The sequence below is a fragment of the Homalodisca vitripennis genome, chromosome 3, assembly GCF_021130785.1.
Source record: "Homalodisca vitripennis isolate AUS2020 chromosome 3, UT_GWSS_2.1, whole genome shotgun sequence".
In the NCBI taxonomy this organism is placed as follows: domain Eukaryota; kingdom Metazoa; phylum Arthropoda; class Insecta; order Hemiptera; family Cicadellidae; genus Homalodisca; species Homalodisca vitripennis.
This window is the reverse complement of record NC_060209.1, coordinates 153,928,927-153,952,532: the sequence shown is the minus strand read 5'-3', so window position 1 is coordinate 153,952,532 and position 23,606 is coordinate 153,928,927. Positions and strand designations below refer to the sequence as shown.

Here is a 23,606-nt window from a genome sequence, read left to right as displayed (position 1 = left end):
GATTACCTTAAGCCTCTCTGTAGGCCACTGTATGGCAGCCTGCTGCACCCGGGACATGACTACATTGACATCAGTGCTCTGGCTCTCCTCCTTCTCCAACTTACTTGTGAAGAAGTCAATTACCTGTAACAGCAATACATCAATTTCTTTTACACTGGAACACCATCTGACAGGTAACAATATAAACTGTTCAATGGCAGGCTGTGTTTTTGTATAATGTAAGCATTGTTTACAAAACTTATAAAAAATACTGTTTGTCACTTAAACATAGTCATATATATATCGATGTTATATAATATATATATATACTGTATATATATATATATATATATATATATATATATATATATATTAAAAGTGAAATTATGAAGAATACACTGAACTAAATTTTAGACCTTAAAACATCTTACTGTAAACAAGTTTTTGCAGTAGATTTAGCATTCTCGTCATTAATAAAAACAACTTTAAAAATAAAAATTATTATGATATTTATTCAGACAGTTATATTGCATCATGGCCCTATTGCTCTTTTAGCTAAAAGCTAAGTACGAGTAGTATGCTCTAATACTTCTTTTGTTTAAAAAAAGAGGATAATACTTAACTACATGACAGCGATAATAACCTGCCTAATACTTCCACTTCATTATTATTCATTAAATGGGTTGGATCTATTATTGAACTAAAGGCGAATTAAACTATAGTATTTTATGAGGCATCAATGTATCACTGATCTTATTTTTTTATTGCATTTTTTCTGGTTTTTTGTTTTTAGTGATCACCTCTGCCTTTTTTAAATGTGTCAAAATTTTGAAAATATTTTAAATCCTTCAAACTATCAGCTTTAACCATCCAATTCAGTGAATGAAAACTACCTCTTTAGCGGATGTGACTTTCTTAAATACAACTTAAACAAACAGAAAATACAGTTTTTTAAGTAGATTGTGAAAAAGATGAACGTCAATGAACAGTCAAGAATCTACTTGTAGTCCTAAATCGTCCGAGGAAGTAATCTCGTTATTGATTTCACGCTTACAACACCTTTTTAGCTATTTCAGGGCGGTTATAATTAGATGGACTCTTTTAAAACAGATACCCCTAACGAAAGCATGTTTCATTTTCACGATGATCATATATCAAGTCAATAACTTTGACTCGATTTTCTAGTGGTACATTCGAAGTCAGCGTTCCTTGCAGCATTCACGTCTTAGTGAAAAACGTGAAGCTTGAGTAAATAAATAAACGAAAAAATGCTCACAATTATTTATAGTAGTGCAAATGGAAAAATAAAGCATTATAGTTTTACTTGATATAGAACAGAACAACAGAAATAGTACCCAGAGAAAACATGATGGACATGGCCTGTGCTGAAGCCTGATCAGGCTCAGTGAAAACGTGTGTCATGCAAAACATGATGTCTAGAGATAAGCTGCCTTCCTACTAGCGTATCATTCAGGTCTAACTGTGTTTCTCGGTAAACAATTCATTCATGACAACAACTGTTCTAACAAAAATGTTCCTTTCCCAACCCTATTCATCAACATCTTCCGTAAAAATATTCAAACGCTAAGCAACATTTTTTGTATGTCTATATTGAAATGTACGTGTAAAATAGATTATAATGTTCAAAATCCAAATTGTACCTAGCAGTAGTTACATATTCTTCAAGGTTGAAATTAGTGAAAGTCTGGGAAGAGCAGTAACATATTACGCGTGTGAAATATAATTGTAATATATTATTATGTTGAAGACAGAGATTATATTGGATATTCTGTTTTTAATCACTATGTCACAACAACCAACATTGTATAAATGTTTATTTTTTGAGGCCTTTCGATAGCAAGGCTATCTTCGTCAGACACACGAAAGTTGTCACAGGTTTCGCTGAGGTACCAGCCAAAAGTGTAAGTCTACAGCTAAGTTAGATCTCCTGCGGACAGATAACAGACATTTTTACATCCCTCGGTTGGCAAAAGCGAAATTGCGCTGAAATCAAATCTTGTCACGAACTTTTCAATATAACTTTCTACTCTATTATTTCCTTTTTTACTGTATCAATAACCTACATGTGTTAAGAATCTCAAATGCCTGTACTCAACTGTTTTTAAAAAGTATTTATTTTATTTTGCAGTTTATCATTTTGTTCTGCTCTCGTTTCGATAATGGTTACCCATACGACCAATGTAAAACTATTTGCTAACGCTCAGCCAAATCCGATAGAGTGACAAGAACCATAATCAAATTCAGTGTTGATCGTATGGAAATTAAGGTTCATTAAAAATATCAAGTTTATAGGTAAGTTTGTTTTTGAGATATCGTGCGGACATTCGGAGATAAAAATTTGTCCAACCCCACGAGTGATAGGCTTCGCTAACGCTCAGCCAATTGCTTAAAACATCTTTCAGCTGTATTACAGCGTACATGACTTGACGTTAGTTTGAGAGGTACAGAGAAGTTAGGTAAAATCTCTACACAAGACCAGAGCGACATTACAATGTTCACGATGGGGCGCGAAGGAAATTTCCAGAACTAGTGGCTTACATAACTCGTTAGGTAAACCATACTATTTTAATATGTAATGTGGAATATATCTCACTGATTTAACTTCGATATAAGGTGTTCGATCGTTAGGAAAACGTTAATGGTCGTGAACGCTGACCACATTATGGCGTGGCAGATTGAGTTTCAGTGATGAGCAATAAGATCAGACACATCAGCTTACGTTCTGTGTTCAACTAAACAATAACGTAAAACACCATTGTATAGTTACGAACAGAAACTTCTTGATCTGTGCTTCAGTCATAATGAGCTCAACATAAGCTCTTTGGGTACATTACATCAATAATGAAGTAATCAAATATAGTAATCGACCACCATCCAGGGTACGACGGGGGTGGTGTGCGACGCGCGACGTGGCGAGACAGTGCGGACGGTTGACGAGAAGTAGCGTCGAGCAGCTCTACAACAATGGGCCGAGGCCCTTGCCAAAATGACGGCCATATCAGCTACAACTCACTTCCTCTTCGTCGAACCCCTGAAAATATGTCCCACTCCCCCCCACGACCATCGGCACACACCACACCACCGGCTAACTCAATACTTCAGTCCGACGGTCGCTCCTTCAATTGAAACAATCCCATAAAATTTCCCGAGTGGCCTCGATGAAACCACTTTGGAATTGGAACTGCTTTGGGAGCAATAAAGAGGTTCATTCATTTATAAATACAACAGAATTTGATGTTTAGTTTAAATCAGTGAGATATATTCCACATTACATATTAAAATAGTATGGTTTACCTAACGAGTTATGTAAGCCACTAGTTCTGGAAATTTCCTTCACCAACATAAGCGCGTGAACATTGTAATGTCGCTCTGGTCTTGTGTAGAGATTTTACCTAACTTCTCTGTACCTCTCAAACTAACGTCAAGTCATGTACGCTGTAATACAGCTGAAAGATGTTTTTAAGCAATTGGCTGAGCGTTAGCGAAGCCTATCACTCGTGGGGTTGGACAAATTTTATCTCCGAATGTCCGCACTATATCTCAAAAACAAACTTACCTATAAACTTGATATTTTTAATGAACCTTAATTTCCATACGATCAACACTGAATTTGATTATGGTTCTTGTCACTCTATCGGATTTGGCTGAGCGTTAGCAAATAGTTTTACATTGGTCGTATGGTAACCATTATCGCAACGAGAGCAGAACAAAATGAATAAACTGCAAAATAAAATAAAATACTTTTTTAAAACACGTTGAGTACAGGCATTTGAGATTCTTAACACATGTAGGTTATTGATACAGTAAAAAGGAAATAATAGAGTAGAAAGTTATATTGAAAAGTTCGTGACAAGATTTGATTTCAGCGCAATTTCGCTTTTGCCAACCGAGGGATGTAAAAATGTCTGTTATCTGTCCGCAGGAGATCTAACTTAGCTGTAGACTTACACTTTTGCTGGTACCTCAGCGAAACCTGTGACAACTTTCGTGTGTCTGACGAAGATAGCCTTGCTATCGAAAGGCCTCAAAAAATAAACATTTATACAATGTTGGTTGTTGTGACATAGTGATTAAAACAGAATATCCAATATAATCTCTGTCTTCAACATAATAATATATACAATTATATTTCACACGCGTAATATGTTACTGCTCTTCCCAGACTTTCACTAAATTCAACCTTGGAAGAATATGTAACTACTGCTAGGTACAATTTGGATTTTGAACATTATAATCTATTTTACACGTACATTTCAATATAAGACATACAAAAAATGTTGCTTAGCGTTTGAATATTTTACGGAAGAATGTTGATGAATAGGGTTGGGAAAGGAACATTTTTGTTAGAACAGTTGTTGTCATGAATGAATTGTTTCCGAGAACACAGTTAGACCTGAATGATACGCTAGTAGGAAGGCAGCTTATCTCTAGACATCATGTTTTTGCATGACACACGTTTTCACTGAGCCTGATCAGGCTTCAGCACAGCCCATGTCCATCATGTTTTTCTCGGGTACTATTTCTGTTGTTCTGTTCTATATCAAGTAAACTATAATGCTTTATTTTTTCCATTTGCACTACTATAAATAATTGTGAGCATTTTTTCGTTTATTTATTTACTCAAGCTTCACGTTTTTCACTAAGACGTGAATGCTGCAAGGAACGCTGACTTCGAATGTACCACTAGAAATACGAGTCAAAGTTATTGACTTGAAATATGATCATCGTGAAAATGAAACATGCTTTCGTTAGGGGTATCTGTTTTAAAAGAGTCCATCTAATTATAACCGCCCTGAAATAGCTAAAAGGTGTTGTAAGCGTGAAATCAATAACGAGATTACTTCCTCGGTACGATTTAGGACTACAAGTAGATTCTTGACTGTTCATTGACGTTCATCTTTTTCACAATCTACTTAAAAAACTGTATTTTCTGTTTGTTTAAGTTGTATTTAAGAAAGTCACATCCGCTAAAGAGGTAGTTTTCATTTCACTGAATTGGATGGTTAAAGCTGATAGTTTTGAAGGATTTAAAATATTTTCAAAATTTGACACATTTAAAAAAGGCAGAGGTGATCACTAAAAACAAAAACCAGAAAAAATGCAATAAAAATAAGATCAGTGATACATTGATGCCTCATAAAATACTATAGTTTAATTCGCCTTTAGTTCAATAATAGATCCAACCCATTTAATGAATAATAAATGAAGTGGAAGTATTAGTCAGGTTATTATCGCTGTCCATGTAGTTAAGTATTATCCTCTCTTTTTTAAACAAAAGAAGTATTAGAGCATACTACTCGTACTTAGCTTTTAGCTAAAAGAGCAATAGGGCCATGATGCAATATAACTGTCTGAATAAATATCATAATAATTTTTTATTTTTAAAGTTGTTTTTTATTAATGACGAGAATGCTAAATCTACTGCAAAAACTTGTTTACAGTAAGATGTTTTAAGGTCTAAAATTTAGTTCAGTGTATTCTTCATAATTTCACTTTTAATATATAAATAATATATATATATAATATATATATATATATATATATATATATATATATAATATATATATACAGTATATATATATTTATATAACATCGATATATATATGACTATGTTTAAGTGACAAACAGTATTTTTTTAATAAGTTTTGTAAACAATGCTTACATTATACAAAAACACAGCCTGCCATTGAACAGTTTAATATTGTTACCTGTCAGATGGTGTTCCAGTGTAAAAGAAATTGATGTAAGGCATTTCGAACATTTCTTGTAATCATTAATACCTGATTATCATTTTTTACTATGTTGTGTTTGTTTATAAATAAACATAACACTAAATTGTGTTTAAGTAGCTTTGTGTGTTTTCTTTTAAAAATCTCTAGGTGAACAGGAAAAATTGAACAGTAAGCCACATAATCAAATTGAAGTTTTCTTGAAACGAAACGTTGGTGGCCCTAAGTTGGTACTGACACCAAATTTTCAAATTCGTAAACCTCACACATAACCCTGATCAAATACGCACTTTTATCATAATAATTCTGTGTAATTTTAACTTTATTATAGCATATAACGCAATTAAGCACTAATTATAATAATTTACATCTTTAATAGTATTAGCCTTCTATGTAGTTTCGTTTTTGAAACATTAAAAAAAAATGAAATAAATTATAAAAATAAAACTATGACTCTTTTGGCCTCAAAAATAGCATGGTATAACTTTTTTCATTAATTGAAAAAAATGCTGAGCATGACAAATTTATCGATGTAAAAGAAAACATAATAACGTCTTTTCAAAATGGTGAGATTACAATAGGGTTAAAATTACTAAATGAAAAGTTGTTCAGTATGTTCTGCATATTTTTAGTTAAACTCTTGAAACTACCCACCAGAAGATGTAAGTAACAGTTTTATCAGTATTAGTCAATGATATAAGCAGACTAAAAATCAGGTGAGCTAGCACTTCTTTTAACATTAAGAAATTCTTTCATCTTGAACTGCTAATCAAATTGGAGTGGCTTATAAACTAATAAAAGAAATTTAATTTCAAGGGTGATTTCAGGTTCTGGAAGAAAATGACAAATGAAGATATGAAGAAAATTTCTAAATTTACTGAATTTTAAGTATAAAAATATAAAGATTTCTTGTTTAGAACCTAAGAATGACAGTAAATATATTATCCATTGATGTGACATATATTTTGAGTGAAACTGTTGTAGGAGTATACAGGGTGTCAATTAAGTATGGAACCTCTTTTTTAATTTTTGAACCATAATAGAAAGAAATACCAAAGTTCACACATGCTTACTGGTGATAGTAACGCACACATCTGCCCAATTACCGACCGGATAATCCCTTTGGGGGACGGGCCACAAGGAGTCAGACAAAATTCTTAAATAGCAGCATAGGTCAAGTTTGGTATCAAATTAAAGGTCTCACTTAGCAGAGTACAATGCCGCAAACCGGACTTCAAAAGGTGTGGAATTATCTCATTTTGGAGCATTGCTAGATAGGAGTCACCATTTAAATTACCATTGGTAAATAATGGGCCCATAATTTGATTTCCTATAATACCTGCCCAAACGTTAAGTTTCTGTGGATGCTGTGTATGACTCAATCTGCCACTTTCACATTCTAACAGTAGTTGTGTTATTGATAATAATTATTGATTCCTGGCTTCGATTACTACATTGTCAGATGATGGTAGGGGAACATTTTGAACACTTACTTTGATCACAGGTACTTAAAAATTGGTGTTTACTTGTAATACTTAATAATTTACAATGTTCAATTGTTTTAAAATTCGAATAGCTATAACTACTGAATGAATCCACCTTTTTAAGTCCGGTTTGCGGCATTGTACTCTGCTAAGTAAGACCTTTAATTTGATACCAAATTTGACCTATGCTGCTATTTAAGAATTTTGTCTGACTCCTTGTGGACCGTCCCCCAAAGGGATTATCTGGTCGGTAGTTGGGCGGATATGTGCGTTACTATCACCAGTAAGCACGTGTGAACTTTGGTATTTTTTTAAATTGTGGTTTAAAAATTAAAAAAGAGGTTCCAGACTTAATTGACACCCTGTATAATATGTATCCAAGTGTCTAAATACAAGAACATTGTAGTGCGACGTGTCAGCTCATGGCTACTAGAACTTGGATTAACACTAGCGACTTAAAAGAATGAGTTGGTGCTGTTCACATGGAAAAGAATTCCTATAATCATTCAACTTCAAGTTGGAAGAGTTGAAACACGTACAAAGCCTGCAGTGAAGTATCTTGATGTGTATCTGGATACCAAGCTCTCATTTTGGGAGCACATCCAGTACTTATCAGAAAAAACTACTAAAGTAACAGCAGTGTTGAGCAGACTTATGGCGGATATCGGAGGCCTGACTGCAGGGCAAAGGCGAATTTTCATGTTGATTACAGACTCCATCCTACTCTATGGATGTGAGGTTTGGGCCGACACTCGGAGGAAAGTATCAAAATAGAACAGCTACTGTTCAGAGAAAAGCCACTTTGAGGGTCGCTAGCTCGTACTGGACAGTCTCTGAACTAGCGGTTCACGTCATCACAAGTGTAATGCCCATCGATTTAAAAGGGCAAGAACATATGCAAGACTTCCCTGTTTTTGACAGCAAGGAAGTGCTCGGAGTTGAGGAAGCAGAGCGAGTTGCAAAAGTTGTGAGCATGCAGAGATAGCCAGTTTTCTGAATGCCGTTGAAGTTGGACGAAAACATTGCACTTAGCATGGCAAGGTGGACGTCTTACTCACACAGTCCTTGTCAGGCCATGGTTATTTTGGATCATACCTGCACAGGATGTGGAAAGGAGAGTTGCCCGCTTGCGTTTTTGGAGATTCACCTTGAGATGATGCAGAAGATACCTTCTTTATGTGCTGACGATGAACAGAAGAAAGAGGGAGCTGATGACACAGTTGCAGGAAGAAGATCTTCAACCCCAGACTATCATTGAAGTTAAGCTTTGAGGCAGAAATGCTGGAACATGGTGCCAAATATGTGGAGAAAATCCTAAGGGCGAAAAAGACCAAACGTTCATGCAGTAATGCAATTTTTACATAAAAAATCCATAAAAAAATTTGCATGATGATAAACGAAATGGGCGGATGGATAAAAGCACTGTGACCAATGAAATTGTCTCTAAAGTTGATGAGAAGATTAAAGAAAACCGGCAATTCACAATAACAGAACTATCACTTAGTTGTCCTCAAATATTAAGGAGATTGTTACACGAAATTGTTATGCAGATGTTAGGTTACCATAAATTTTATGCAAGATAGGTACCGACCAGACACGGCAAGTCAGACTCAAGAAGTCCTGGATGTATTCAAGTGGGAGGTGTTTCCACATCCGCCTTACAGTCCGGACCTTGCACCCACTGACTACCACTTGTTTCCAGTAATGAAGACCTGGCTTGCAACGCAGAGCTTTGATGACGACATGGAACTGTGAGAAGGTGTGACTATCAAGTTGAAGTCTCAGGTAACAAAATTTTATATCGTTGGAATTTTAAAACTAGTTCACCGCTATGAAAAGTGCCTAAATTTTTATGATGACTATGTAGAAAAGTTGTATATTAGTGTCACTTATTAATGTATATAACAGAATTTTGTTTCTTGTACTTTGTTTTATGTTTATATCAAAATATAATCTACTTTCTGGATAGCTATAGCACTATACAGCCCACTAACCATGTTGATGTTCTGAATGACGTCCTGGAACGCCGGGTCTTGCTGGAAGGGCTCAAAAACCTGCCTCTTGTACAACAGAGTGTATACCAGGTTAGTGTTGTGGATCAGCTGGTGGGACAGACACGAGTTTATCACTTCCAGCAGTATCCTCAGTGCTTCCTGTACTGTAGCTTGCTGAAACAGAGTGTATACCAGGTTAATGTTGTGGATAAGCTGGTGGGACAGATACGAGTTTATCACCTCAAGCAGTATCCTCAGTGTCTCCTGTACTGTTGCTTGCTGAAACAGAGTGTATACCAGGTTAATGTTGTGGATAAGCTGGTGGGACAGACACAAGTTTATCACCTGAAGCAGTATCCTCAGTGTCTCCTGTACTGTTGCTTGCTGAAACTGAGTGTATACCAGGTTAATTTTGTGGATAAGCTGGTGGGACAGACACAAGTTTATCACCTCAAGCAGTATCCTCAGTGTCTCCTATACTTGCTTGCTGGTAGAGAATCCATCTTATATTTCAGTCATGCAATAAATGTAATTTCAGTTTCTGCTGGACGATTAATACTATTCCTTGATGATATACTTTGGAAGAGTTCTTCTGTTCTAATTAGACAAATATATTAAGAACAAATTATAATTAATTTGTTTCATCAATTTCATAGTAAATCTGTATGTAGATTTTAAAAGAACAAGCACAAACGTTCCTTGCATTACCTTAACCCTTCAATGAATTGCGACGTACGTGGTACATTTACGTTATTCCAATGAGCTCGCACCGTGACGTACGCGGTACGTTTTGTGACATTCGATCGTTCGTTCAGCAAATAACTGGTTATTTATAGACTAATATATTCTAAACACGTACTCGTTTTAAAGCTACTGAGTTGAAATATCAAATGGTTAAGTTATTTATCGATTTATTGTTATCGATTCCGTTTAGCAAAACAATCGATAGTGGGTCAGCTGATGACAGTCACTGCGCAGTTAGAGTGCCGCCGGCTAAAATAGTCGTCCCGCGTGGTATAAAATATAACAAAGAAGTATTGAAACCTGCAGTTGTTGTTGAATACAACAAAAATATGGGTGGAGTGGACTTGAGGGACCAAATGCTGGAAAGTTACTTGATGGAAAGGGCACAAAATGGTATCTGAAAGTGTTCAAACGATTACTAAATATAACAATTCTAAATTCCTATGTAATCTGGAAGGCCAAACATCCAAACACAGACCATCTCTCTTTTAGATTAGGTTTGATCAAAGAAATTATCGAAAAATATCAACCTGGTGTTCCCTAAACAAGTACATGGTAGGCCATCAACCGAGCCACCTCCGTCTCGTCTTACAGAAAGGCATTTCATTGAGAAGATTCCTGCTAGTGGGAAAAAATCCAATCCTCAAAGAAGATGTGTGGTGTGTAATAAACATGGAAGGAGGAGAGACACAGTGTATTGGTGTCCAAATTGTGAGGCAGGCCTATGCCTTGAAGAATGCTTCAAGGTTTACCACACTACCACTAACTTTTAGTGTAAGTAACCATGTTTTGTTATATCTCGGTCAGGATAAATAATTAAGTTAATTTATTTTATCACTAATAGGTTTTTTCTGTTCATAGTTAATGTAAAAAATTATATAAAATATCCCTATGAGAGTATTTTATAATTTGTATTCTCCTTATAGTAAAAAGAGTCAAAATATATTTTAGGTATTTTTTTAATTGAAATTCGATATTTTCATTTGTATGAATGTAACATTACAAAATAAAGGTATTTGATTTTGATTCTGATATCTGAATATTCTGTCTACTGAACAGGAAATGGTCCCTCTTGTCATAATATTTCACCATTGCTGAATGTGAGACTAAAGGTAATTTTGCAACTGAAGAACAAATACATTAGAAATTTGTTTTAAGGTGTATTAAATATAAAATATTTAAAATTACACATACACACTTTTTTCTTTAAAACTATGATTGAACATCATTAGAAATACAAACACTGGAAGTTGTAATTTAAAAAACTAAACACGTAACAAATTGTTATCAAAATATGTTGATGATGTATTTTATCACTATTGAGTTCTTTGCATGATAACAATGTTCAAATAATTGTTGTAACTCTTTCCTCATTCATTTATAGTGTTCTCGTGTCTCCTCTGTGGGATTTTAGCCAAACAGCTATAAACAGTTTATTTTTTATGTAAATGTTTTCCTTTGAATTTTCTCTTGTTGATTATTTAAAACTAAGTATATATATATATATATATATATATATATATATATATATATATATATATATAGATAAGTATATATAGATATAACAACTAAGGCCGGGACTAGTTATTTTTTACTACCTAGCAACAATACACATGTTTTTCATGTAGGTAATACGAATATGATATCATGTTTACGTTGATATTTCCAACATTTTTATTAAATATTTTTGCAGTTCTTACTACGTTTTCCATAAAACACTGTTCTCATTGACCCAGACAAAATCTCTTCTCCAAAAATATCTTCCCATAGTATAGTGTAAGAGATAGATCGACTTTAAAATTCATTAAAATCACTGATGATTTGGCTGCAGTCAACGCTGCAGTCCTTAGAGGACTGCTTTTGCACTATATGGGATGAAGTTAGAGTTCTTTCTTGTAAATTTTCTTTCAACTTTTGTAAAGCATTTACAACATCAATAGCTTTAGACTTGCTTTTTCCATGGCTAAAATAGTTTTATTAAACAATGCTAGCTGACCATGTACAAACCAGAGGAACACTTCACTTTACTCATCATTAAAAAAGTTCTTTATCAGAGATGGCCACATTTCCTGACACAAGAAATACTCATTCAAACCAAAACATATTTGTATTTCTGGCCTTCCAATTGCGGCATGAGAGAGGGAAATATAGTGTTAATGTGTTTTAATAATTTGCAACCAGTTAATAAAAATCAACTAACTGGTTGTTAGTTGTGGTTGATTCCATCACAATAAATACATTTAGTGAATTTTGGAGAAGAATGAGTAGAAAACATACACATATGAGAGGGATAATGAGATTTATGTGCTTCAGTGGTTTTAAAATATCTTATGAGATGCAAATTATTCCAATGCATGTTAATGAACATACTTTATGTTCATCATTAGTAAATTTTAAATCCTATAATCTTGTTTGTGAATACCTCAGAGTTGGCACGTGCATGAGTCTTTGCAAGGACCTGGAACAACCCAATGAGCCTCTGACACACGTACGGATGCAGTTGGTAGAACTGAGATGACATATTAGCCAAGGCTGCCAAGCAGTTCGTGTGTAGATACTTATCCTGCAAGAAAACAAAGTTTGATTGATAAATTTTCAATAATAATATAATATATGTTAACAAAGCATTTCTAATAATTTACATAAATACAGACAATAATTTGCACTTGTAATTGTGTTATTTTTCATATGTTAATACAATTACCACACTCAAAATCCTTTTCAAATGCAAACTTTTCTCTAATCAAAAATGTGCAATTTTATAGTCTATTTTAAAATTAAATATAAGCAACAGTAATATCAGAGTCGTCCTTAGAAAATGTGAGGGCTGGAGCAAAACATTTTGTGAGGCCTTCTTGAACAATGTTACCGAGGGATTCTCTTACAGTTTGAAAAAGGATTGTGTATGTGCAAAACTCCCATTCATGTTGGTATAATTTCGAGTTGTTATTTTCTTGTAGGTTTATACAATGAACTCAGTGTTTTATAAAATAAACTAGAATAATAACAATAAAAGTTTATTCTTAAAGTTATTATAAGCCTAATAATATTCTCAAAACGCTTTGGTGATGTCTCAAGGATTCAGGTCCTCTGCCAAGATGTACCTAATCACTATAACCTTTGCAAGATAATTGAGACCCAGTGTTGTTACCAAATAACTTACAGCATAAACCAAATGCCTTATCACTTAGTTTTACTGTATACAAGCCATTGCCTATGCATCTCTTCTCCGTTGCTCATGACTTTTTTGTAAAAATGTCTTTTTTCAGATTGTGTAGGAAAACTAAAATTTGTTGCTTGCAAAGGGTCCTTTTGACGATTTTATCAAATGTAGCAGTTGAAAATGAAATAGGTCAAACACCTGAATTGTTACTATCAAAAACGATCCCTTCAGCTTCAGTAGAAACTAAGAGGTTTTGAGGATCAGATGCTGAAGGCTTATCAAACGGTAAAAAATCAGTTGGTTCTTTATTACTTGTACTTGGAATAGATTGATCTACCAGTATTTCAGTTTTCTTAACCACGATTCTCAAGCCCTCAACAGGAGCTGATCTGCCATCTTGAAGTTGAAGCTGTGATTTTAAAAATGTTTCACGTTTGTCCTTTTTCTTCTGTTTTACATAACCACTTTCAAATTTTCAAAATTGATCTCTTTCTCTAGACGTCATTTAAATTTGTGTAATACACTAAAACATAATCAACAGAAAAGTTCACAGAACGACGCTACTACCATAGATGACACTGAGGATAACACTTGAAATAATTAACCACACACCGCATATATAAGTCACAATTAATATGCGTGTGATGCAAACACAGTAAATCAGAAAGTTGTTTTCACTGAACTAATGGGTCGGGTGCGTTGACACTGAGAGAGGTGAGGAGAACTGACTTACTCACTCACGGGCGTTTGTGAGGCTCAGGTTCAGTCATACTGCCACTATTAAATGATGTTTTGCATTTGCATTCTTTCGGTCCTTATTATCTCATAAAAATGAGAATCTTGTTCATATATTTTTTAATTAATTAATAATTGAACATATTGTTCAGGTAACCAGATAGATATTTTAGGTACGTATATTACTATTATATTATTTTAATTCAACCGAAACATTTACTCATTTTTTAAAAGAGTATTATTTTTGGACAATATTGATTTATTACTTGAATGTCACTGTAATGAAATTTCCTGATCAGGAATAAATATATACAATGTTTAAGTGGTCTATGACATCTGACTTTGGATATGAGTTAGAGATAGCATAGGTTCAAATCCTGAGTGTGACCATAGATCACTTTATATCAGTATTATTGACTTTGCACTATATAGGCTCTCTCCTCTAATCTGTATGATAAAATTCTTGCACAGGCCAGTGGCCTATGAGGAAGGGAAGAATAAGGCTTAAAAGATTGTCCTCTCTCTTTGAAAACCAGTAAGTTACATTTCCTTATAAACAAGTGGAAGGGTAGGAGCTGTATCATGATTCATTTAATTCAACCTATCAAAATATTCCTGTAATTTCGTGAAAGAAATTTGTCTACATCAGCATATAAAGGTTTCATTTTCAAAAACTATTTCTCTTCCATCTTGCTAACACAATAGATGAAAGGAAGTATTCTCAGATAACTATTAAAAGCGGTTTAAAATTATGGTCATAAAATAGACATACCCTCATCTTCAGCAGATTGTATTGAACTGTTCGTGTGGTGACTAGAATCAGCAAGCCTCCCAGAGATATGTCCAGTACCATCCTCTCTGTATACCAGGGCACAGACTTCAACATCTAAAATATAATGTATGAACAGCATAAATAACTTGTTTAAAACAACACCAACTGTACGCATAGTTAATATTTTATATTGTCTGTACCACTTCTCCAGCCATCTGTAAAGTAATTCTATTAAAATGTTTGCTAAATTTGAATAAATAATATAGTAATGTATGTACATAATAAATACTAAGACCTCTGTTACAATCAAATTTTATTAATAGAGTTGAATAAATTCCAGAAAATTCTAACACAGTGTTTCCCAGCACAGCCGCTTTGGACAAAGCATACATTGTACAAACTTTTCAAGAAAAATTATTTGAAAATGTATCTACATGTCCTTGAAAGTGAATGTACAATGGACCATTAACCTTTGAATACCCATTACATTTTTAAAACATTGCAGTGAAATTCTAGTCTTAAAGGTGTGCAGCAATTTGCTTTGTATATGAACACTACCTACCTAAATTATTAAGAAATCGATCAAGAAATTTCCTTGAACCCTCCGACTGCCCTTAGTATTTTCCTTAAACACCAAGCCATTTTTCCCAGTTTGCAAGCTTTCTTTCTAAAATCTATAAAAAAAAAAAATAGTTTTTTACTGCTAACCTAACTGTACTTGGTATTATTTTCTTCACAATGAACAGTATAGTACTATGATATTAAGTAACTATGGTAAATATTTTCATATGATTTTTTTACAGTGAGTGGAAAAATGTTTTTTGTATGTAAAAAGGGGGAGGATGTACCTGGAAAATATAGTTTAGTATATAAATTTCAAATTCCAAGATAAGCTGAAGGTCAGAAATTTTGTCTAGTTTTAGAAAATGTGTAGTTTTGTATGAGTCTTTAGATACATAAATCAGTTTTAGTGCGAAACCTGCAAGTAGTACAAGAATTGTGGGTTTCGTGATCAAAAACACATAAATTTGTAAAAATGTTTATAAATTTTTATAAACTGTAAACTTAACTATATTTGTCATTATTTTATTTACAATAAACTAGAGTAAAACTACAATAATAATATTAGGAGAAAACTTAAGGTTTTGATTTTTTTATTGTTAATGTAAACCAAAATTGTTATAAGTTTCTAAAAAAAGGGATGATTACCTGTTAAAAACATAAAATAATATATAACACATACATAATATTTGGTTATAAAAAGATTTACAAAAACAAAAAAGTGGGTGAAACTATTTTTTTGCAAAGACGAAAGTAGCAATGTCGTTCTAAAATTACACCGCCATCATAGAACATAAAAAAACCAGTGCTGTGTTCGGTAACCTTTTCAGTGGTATATATGAATCACGCCGATATTTGATTGACTACGAATGATAAAAAATTAGATTAAGCAGATGGGTGGGTCCGCGGACCAAATCAATGGATACCCGTTGATTGGCATTCAAGGAACAAAAATAAACAACGGATATCTGTTTAATGACAGGCGGAGGGTTGAGAAACAAATTGATAGGCTTAAAAATACCAAATGATAAATTTCTTACAAGTTATATTTGTTTAGCTACACTTAGGACTTATCTTTAGATATGTAAATAATAGTTATATTGGTATCAGCCAAAGAGATAAGTAGTCTAGGAGTGGTAATTTTCAATTTACTATTAAAATATAACAAAGACACATCCAACTGCCTAGCAATTGGCGATTCACTCATCCTGAGAATAACTCGAGGAGTTTGGTGAAGATTAGACTGGCTAGACAGAGAAAGCCAAGCTGGAAAGAGAAATAGGCTAGAGAATGTTGGTTATTAAACCATCTGAATATGTCCGAAATTAGCGAACAGATTCATAAGGAAAACCCCACTAATATTATTATATTAAAATAACGTCAACATCAAAATCCATATAACAAATATGTACAATAAGCAAATTGTATACCCAGGAAAAACATTTTACAATAAATTAACAAACTACATAAAATACAATCAAGTTTCAAGAAATTTAAATAAAATTTAAAGTTATTCATAATAGAAAATGTTTTTATTTAGTGAACGAATACATTCAAAATGAAGAAGATCATGTGATATTAAATATACAAAAACTTTTTGTCATGGATGATGTAGGACACTTAGTAGTACTTAATATATTACATTGTGTTACACATATGCAAATATTACTTGTTCTGGCAATTAAATTATATGAATATTTATGGAAAAGATCCAGTGAAGTGGTTTTTTTCTATTATCACTCACTTCCTTATTTGTAATTTGTTATACAGGACAGAGGAATTTTTTTCTACAACAGTTGGATGAACAATACAATTTCTTGATGCTGAGATTTTATCCCAAATAATCTCTACATGAATCTTCTAAATTCTACCAGATAAACAATTACCATACTAGTCTCAGATTGATACTGACTGTGGAATGTATAGTCTTGTTGAAGAGAGGATCCTCAGTAAGGATGAGAAGGATGATGAGACTCATGTAAACGTGATGGCAGTTATTGTCTGGGGCGTTGTAAACAGAACACAGCATCGGTAACACCTGCACAACACAATGTTTCCAAACTCATGTTGAATATGGTTCATTTATTAGAGTACAATTAAAAATGCAATATGTCATACAATTAGTCTTAATAAAATACTATATCTTAGCCAAAGTCAAAATTAGAGGTAATCTGCAGTAAACAATTGGGACACTCGATAGAAAACTTATAAATGGAGATATCATGTCACAGCAGTCCTATGAGACAAATTAAAACATCCTATACTATAAAAGAGCCAGACTTGGCACCGTCTGACTACCACTTGTTCCTGTACATGAAATGCGAGCTAGGTGGTCAACGCTTTAAGACCGACGATGAAGTGAAAACCGCCATGGAGTCGTGGTTTTTCGTTGGCGGGAACCTTCTACGAAGAGGGTATAGACAAATTGATCACACGCTACAACAAGTGTTTGAATATCAGTGAAAACTCAGTGAAAACTATGTTGTACATAGTTTAAGGTTTGGGCTTTCATGTAGAAATAAAATTTTATTGGAAAAATAATTGTTTTACTTGTTTTTTTTTGGGGGGTTTTTTAACGGTACTTACTTCTGAATACGCCTTGTAAATACCATACGCCATGGCATCAATTCAAATTTCTAGTTTAATGCCTCCACTGCGGCTTGAGTGATAATTATTTTAATAAGACAGCATACGGAGTAGGGCATCTGCTGCAGTCAACATGTTAAACATTGAAATATTTTATATAATTTATATATTTATATTTTATACATTAAGTTCGGTGGTCATTACAGTACTGACATTGTGAAGAATAAATTAAAACTAGCACGTAAATTCAGCAAAAATCTTTGACTTCCAAGGAAGTCTTAATTTGATTCCTTGATAAAAATGAACAAAAATATATTAATGCCTAAATATGTATAAAGATACATAATTTGGACTAGGCTTACATTTTTTTTTAATTTAATTGAACCCTTTGGCAGCTAAGTGATTTATCACAAAATTGCCATGCCTTTTAACGGAGGCATGTCTTCATTCTTACAGCTCAAATAGAGATGTTTGCAGTTTTTCATAAAAATTCATGTAATTTGTATCCATAATCATATTAAGCTATAATTTACTTTGTTTTATTCTATAACCCCCTTAGTACTAAAAACAGTATTAAAATGTTTTGCCTAGTTTATTTGCCTTTTTGTTTGAAGGAATATAAAAATTTGACTTCAAAGAGAATATCAACCTGAACTCAATATTTCTTCCAATAAAAAAAAACGAACATGGAAATAACCTTATAAGTAAAATTTGTATGGGTGTGAAGCAATGCAAATCCTTTAACTTGAAAATAAAAATATACAGAACTCACATACAGATAACATATTGTTTTTCATCAGACTTGTCACTTGAACAAGTCAGAATTCCAAACATACAGCAGAAGAGTGTTACTCTAAATGTGCACCTCTTTTTACATTTTGCATACATATATGTGGATCTATTTCAATAAAAGAAATATCTACACAGGTTGTTTAGTTCTTATCTAATTGCTCACTTTAAATAACAGCTAATGTGACTTTTAATATATTATAATTATATTTTATTGAAAATGTCCGTAAACACGGATGTTGAGTTTAGATTACCAATGTTGGACATTACGGATGTTGACATTTTTATGCAGTTTTTCAACGTCTAAAAAAACGAACAATTCCAGAGAAAGAATTGAAACACAGAACTAGATCTATGATTTATGAGTGAAGGAAAGCTGGCACATTGTTATAACAAATCCCATAACTATTATTAATAAAGGTACACAAATTTAATATGTATCAGAAAATGTGTTCATTGTTATTTTTCAACAACACAAGTTGGTAGGAAGAATAAACCCTGTAGTGTGTAAGATTGATAACTTACCAAGGATTCAATGTCTGAACGTGAGAGTAGATATGTTTTGAAGTTGAGGTTTCTATGGACAAGATGGTAGAGAAATAATGTTGTCTCTTCTCTGTCTAACGTGGCACAAATTGATGTCAACAGGTTGCCTAGATTATCTAGAAATAGACAAAATATATGATAAATAAACAGTTGTGATCATATTTACTTAAATATTAGCACTAACAAAATATGAAGTGCAATTAAAAAATTACAATAATTACAGTGAATATTAATTTACAAAATTAATAAGCTCCCTTATTGTTAACGGTTGTAGCAAGCGTGAGGGAATAATGTTCCTTACCCACTTTGACTGGAAGAGGCTGCAACAGCCTCTTAGGACTTTTAAATTCCTAATTCATCAACCTAAGCTTATTGCACACCCCAAGTTCTGTTAGTAGGGCCTGCCTACCACTGTATCTTCAACGAGACCCAAGAGCTTCTGCCCAATGCTGACATAGAATTCATCATCTACCTGAGAGGTTCCAAATAGGGTTCCGCTCCTAACCTCAAGGCTCTCACAATCAAAAATAATGTTTTAGCAGTTTTTTCCTAGATTACAGTCTACACCTAGTGTCATCAGTAGTGAATCCTACAGTGCGCAAGTGATTCCTGAATTGACTGTGTCCAGTAATAAAGACAATAACCTGTATCAGAAAATCTTTGTTTAGATTCATCTGCCAGTTCATGAACTGGATGTTTGAGCTTCCTAACAAACGATTGTCCAGAGAAACTCTGCCACCAATGATAATTCTTTTCTCTGAATCATTTCCTAATAACTTGTTATGCAGTTCACTTGCTTATACCACAAGGTGGTTCAGATGCAAGAAAGTGCTTCCATGAGCCATTTCTTACTAACTCATCAGCGAGTTTATTGCCCCTAAAACCGGTATGTCCAGGAAACCAGCTGAGATGTACATAGGTATATGTACAATTCTGTGGGTATCTACTTAAACTTTACTAAACACCATTTGCAGAATAATGGCTTTATTAATATTTTAATTATTTTATGTCATAACGCCATCTGTATTTTAGGCATTCAGATTTTAATTTATACAAATTAATATTACTAAACATTAGGCACATTTTAATGTTGAATTGTCGATATTTTGTCAGGGTTTCAAATCATATTTTACTGCATAACATTGGATGAGTTAATAAATACTGCTACAATAATTTATTCTAAACCTTTAAATACATTTTTAAATATAAACATGTGTGATGCTCACCCGAGTAGGAGCAGAGAGTTTCTCTATAAGGGTTTCGAGGATTGCTGCAATGATTGATTAGGACAAGCACAAGCAGCACAGCCTGGTTGGCGAGTGTGGACGTCTCCGGACCCTGGGCCCCCGTCAGATAACTCCAGACGTCAGCTGTAACATGACATTCCCTGCCAGCTCAGTTCTAATTGGCTTTGAAACAGTTCAGGAGAATAGCAATATTTGATTAGGTTGAGCACATGTAGTAAAGTTCAGTTGATGTTATTTCTTATCAGACAGAATCTTACAATATAAAGATAAGCATGTTGTGTTTGTTATTTAATTACTAAAAACTACTGAGTATATATAATATTGTTATCATCATTCCAAATAATCTGTCATAAATAACTATTTGTCATACAAGAAGTTGTAGACAATAAATAATGGATGAATTAACTGTGTCAATATTGGGGGGGTACTAGGACCCATTGCAGATCACTGATGAAATATCTCGCAATGCAGTAGCTGTCACTAGCTGACAAGCTCAGGTCCCAAAAGACATTTGATTTTATTTTTTATTTTCTAAATACTTTCACACAAATATCATTGGTAGGGACTGTGTGAGCACCATTACCAGTATACTGAGATATTCTTAACAAAGATATTTCTTTACTTTTCTCCAAGCACGTTTGTAATATTCTGTACACATCACTTTTTATATAGAAGTTAAAAGAATCAGCTTGAATTTATTCTCACGCGACACAGTTCTAATGACTCTATTGTTCTTCTCAGTTGTTTTTACAATAGCAACTTTTTATGTTTCACATTTTATGGTTTTCAGAATGGTGTACTGTGTTTATAGTATAGTAACATGAGCATTTCGATGCGGTGTGCGGCTTTACTGTCCTGCTGATATTGAGCAAGTTAATTTGCACCTGTTTGGATACGCACGGCCTAAAAAAGTGGTTCCACAGTGGTTAAAGAACCTACTTTCTCCTCCCAATTTCAATTGATAGTACATAATTTTAGTGGAAAATGGTCTAAAACCAATTTGTAAACTTTTATTGACCTACCTGGAAATTGAACCCATTCACTCATAACCCCTTTGTTAGAGCTACAACCTTACCCTTAGGCCTAAGATAAGGTGTAACCTTCCTCTAATTATTTTCATTTTCACATTATCCATTTAACTGATTCATTTCTGTTTATGTTGCTATAAAATATCAAATTTAATTAATTTGGAAAAGTACGATCCAGTAAAAAATAACTCATTATATCCTCTACTGTCTAAAACAGAATTAAGTAACTTTATTTATTACTTAAGGGGAGATGTTCGCCCTATTACCAGCTCATGTTAATTTTCAACATATTTATGTTTCCTTTTTCTCAAGAACTATGATTACCTAACGAATTGAAATTTTTAGCACTTCTAAAAACATACTATTACACACAAGCCCTGCCACTTTTAAAGATTTCCATCAATATTTTTGGCTTTAGAATTTTTTTAAGATACTCAATATTTTCTTCAATTAGCCTATTTGTTTTTAAAAAAAAATTTTATTTTTTTTTTTTAATTTTTGACCTAGACTTATGAAAGTGGCAGGGCTTGTATGAATAGGTACGTTTATATATATGGTATAAATTTCATGAAGATTGGACAAACTAGTTCCTGAAAAAAGGAACATTTAATGTCAAAAAAGTAAATTTTCGGTAATTCACAAAACACTTTTATGTATACAAAAATATGATTGAAATGTACCTTTTAAAACATTCCTGCTTCATAGTCTTGTTCCTTTGGGCCTTATCATCATCAATTAGTTTCTTCCTCACCATTCTTGCCCGTTTTCCTAGCTTGCTTTGTCTCTTCTTCACCCAGCTTTTTTCGGCTTTCCTCACTCGGTATCTCATCAATCTGACGCTAGGGTATAAACAACACAGTTTTGGCCTAGCTTTATAATATCCTAGAATCATTCAAGCACTTTTTATTCTGCCTTGACTTCCTTCATTAAAAGTAATAATACTGTCAAAAAATACACCAAATCTTAGTGTTTGCAGGCCTACAAAATTTAATTTAGGTATAAACGGTCCACAAACACAGAATTTAAAACTTTCGTTTACATTCTGTGTTTGACCTATGGAGACATTTTTTAAGCAGGTCTGGTGAAGCCAATGCTTGGAAAGTTGGGTTTGATGGCCATCCATCACAGCTTTATTCTAATGAATTTTTATGCTCATAAGTTTCATTTTCTTTTATGCATTTCTTATATTTACACCACGAGTCATCGCAGAGATTATGTATGTGGATTCTCGTCAGTTGACTACAATTTGTGAAAGTATATGGCCCCCATATATATCTTTTTTCATCTTCTCTAAATTGTCTGTATTTCTTCTTATTGCTAGGCCATAATAATTTTGGAGGGAGTCTATAGCTGCATCAGTCAATCTTCCTTTCTTTCCACACAATTTTCAATCCATCACTCAATACTTTCCCCTTTCATTTCTCTCCGTAACTTTCTAAGTCGACCCCCTCATTCTTTTTCTGAACGTGCCCAATAGCCATCACCATTCCAGTTTTTCATATGAAAATTTGGGCCATATGGTTCAGAATTTACTACTGTTTGAAACCTTTGGAATCACTCCATCTCCCAGGTAATATTTGTATCTTACTTTTCTAGTTATTTTCTGAACGAGCAAACACAGCCTTCTTAGCTCCTGACAACTTCCATAGCTCCACTTGACCCGTCAAAAATTCTTATCACAAAAAAAATGAGGTTTTGGGTTTTTGATTGATTTGCATGTATTGGCAGTATTTGGTAAGTACTTCTGTATCTAAAATTTTACTAGAGTCAAAACATTGAAACCGACACTACACCGTTCAAAGAGACGAAAAACCACGTCTTTGCCATGTACCGTCTAAACAAACACTTATGTCTCTGCTCCACACTACCATCTTCAGACTCATTCAATGCCACTGCCTCTTCTGTATGACATCAATCATTGATTTTTGTGTTGCTACTTTCTTCTATACTGACCTATTAATAACAAAGGATTGTAGCGTTCAAATCTCTTAGGAGGGTTAGGTAAATCAAGGATACCGAAAGTGGTTTTCCGGATATTGATCTTTCACCTATTGATCTCAGACCATATACTGATCTGACGTTCACGTCATATAAAAGCCATTAGTTTTTTTTTTTACTTTCTGATGACAAAAATAATACTTATTATTACAGTTACTACATTCAACAAACAGTTTGCCAAGCTAGGCCTTCTCTTGCAGCTTCGTCTTCTTTCAAGCTCAAAGATTTTT

At 33.5% G+C, this 23,606-nt stretch overlaps 1 protein-coding gene across 1 annotated transcript in view; it reads right to left on the bottom strand.

Moving 5' to 3' along the window:
• The window catches only part of LOC124357679 (dymeclin), a 54,639-nt gene that overhangs the window by 14,397 nt on the left and 16,636 nt on the right, over positions 1 to 23,606 (bottom strand). The window contains exons 8-14 of the mRNA XM_046809665.1: positions 20,330 to 20,473; positions 19,083 to 19,219; positions 17,095 to 17,220; positions 14,622 to 14,735; positions 12,374 to 12,514; positions 9,208 to 9,381; positions 7 to 123 (exon numbers count right to left, since the gene is read on the bottom strand). Of these exons, the coding sequence (XP_046665621.1) occupies positions 7 to 123; positions 9,208 to 9,381; positions 12,374 to 12,514; positions 14,622 to 14,735; positions 17,095 to 17,220; positions 19,083 to 19,219; positions 20,330 to 20,473 (953 nt within the window). The remainder of the gene's footprint in view (positions 1 to 6; positions 124 to 9,207; positions 9,382 to 12,373; positions 12,515 to 14,621; positions 14,736 to 17,094; positions 17,221 to 19,082; positions 19,220 to 20,329; positions 20,474 to 23,606) is intronic.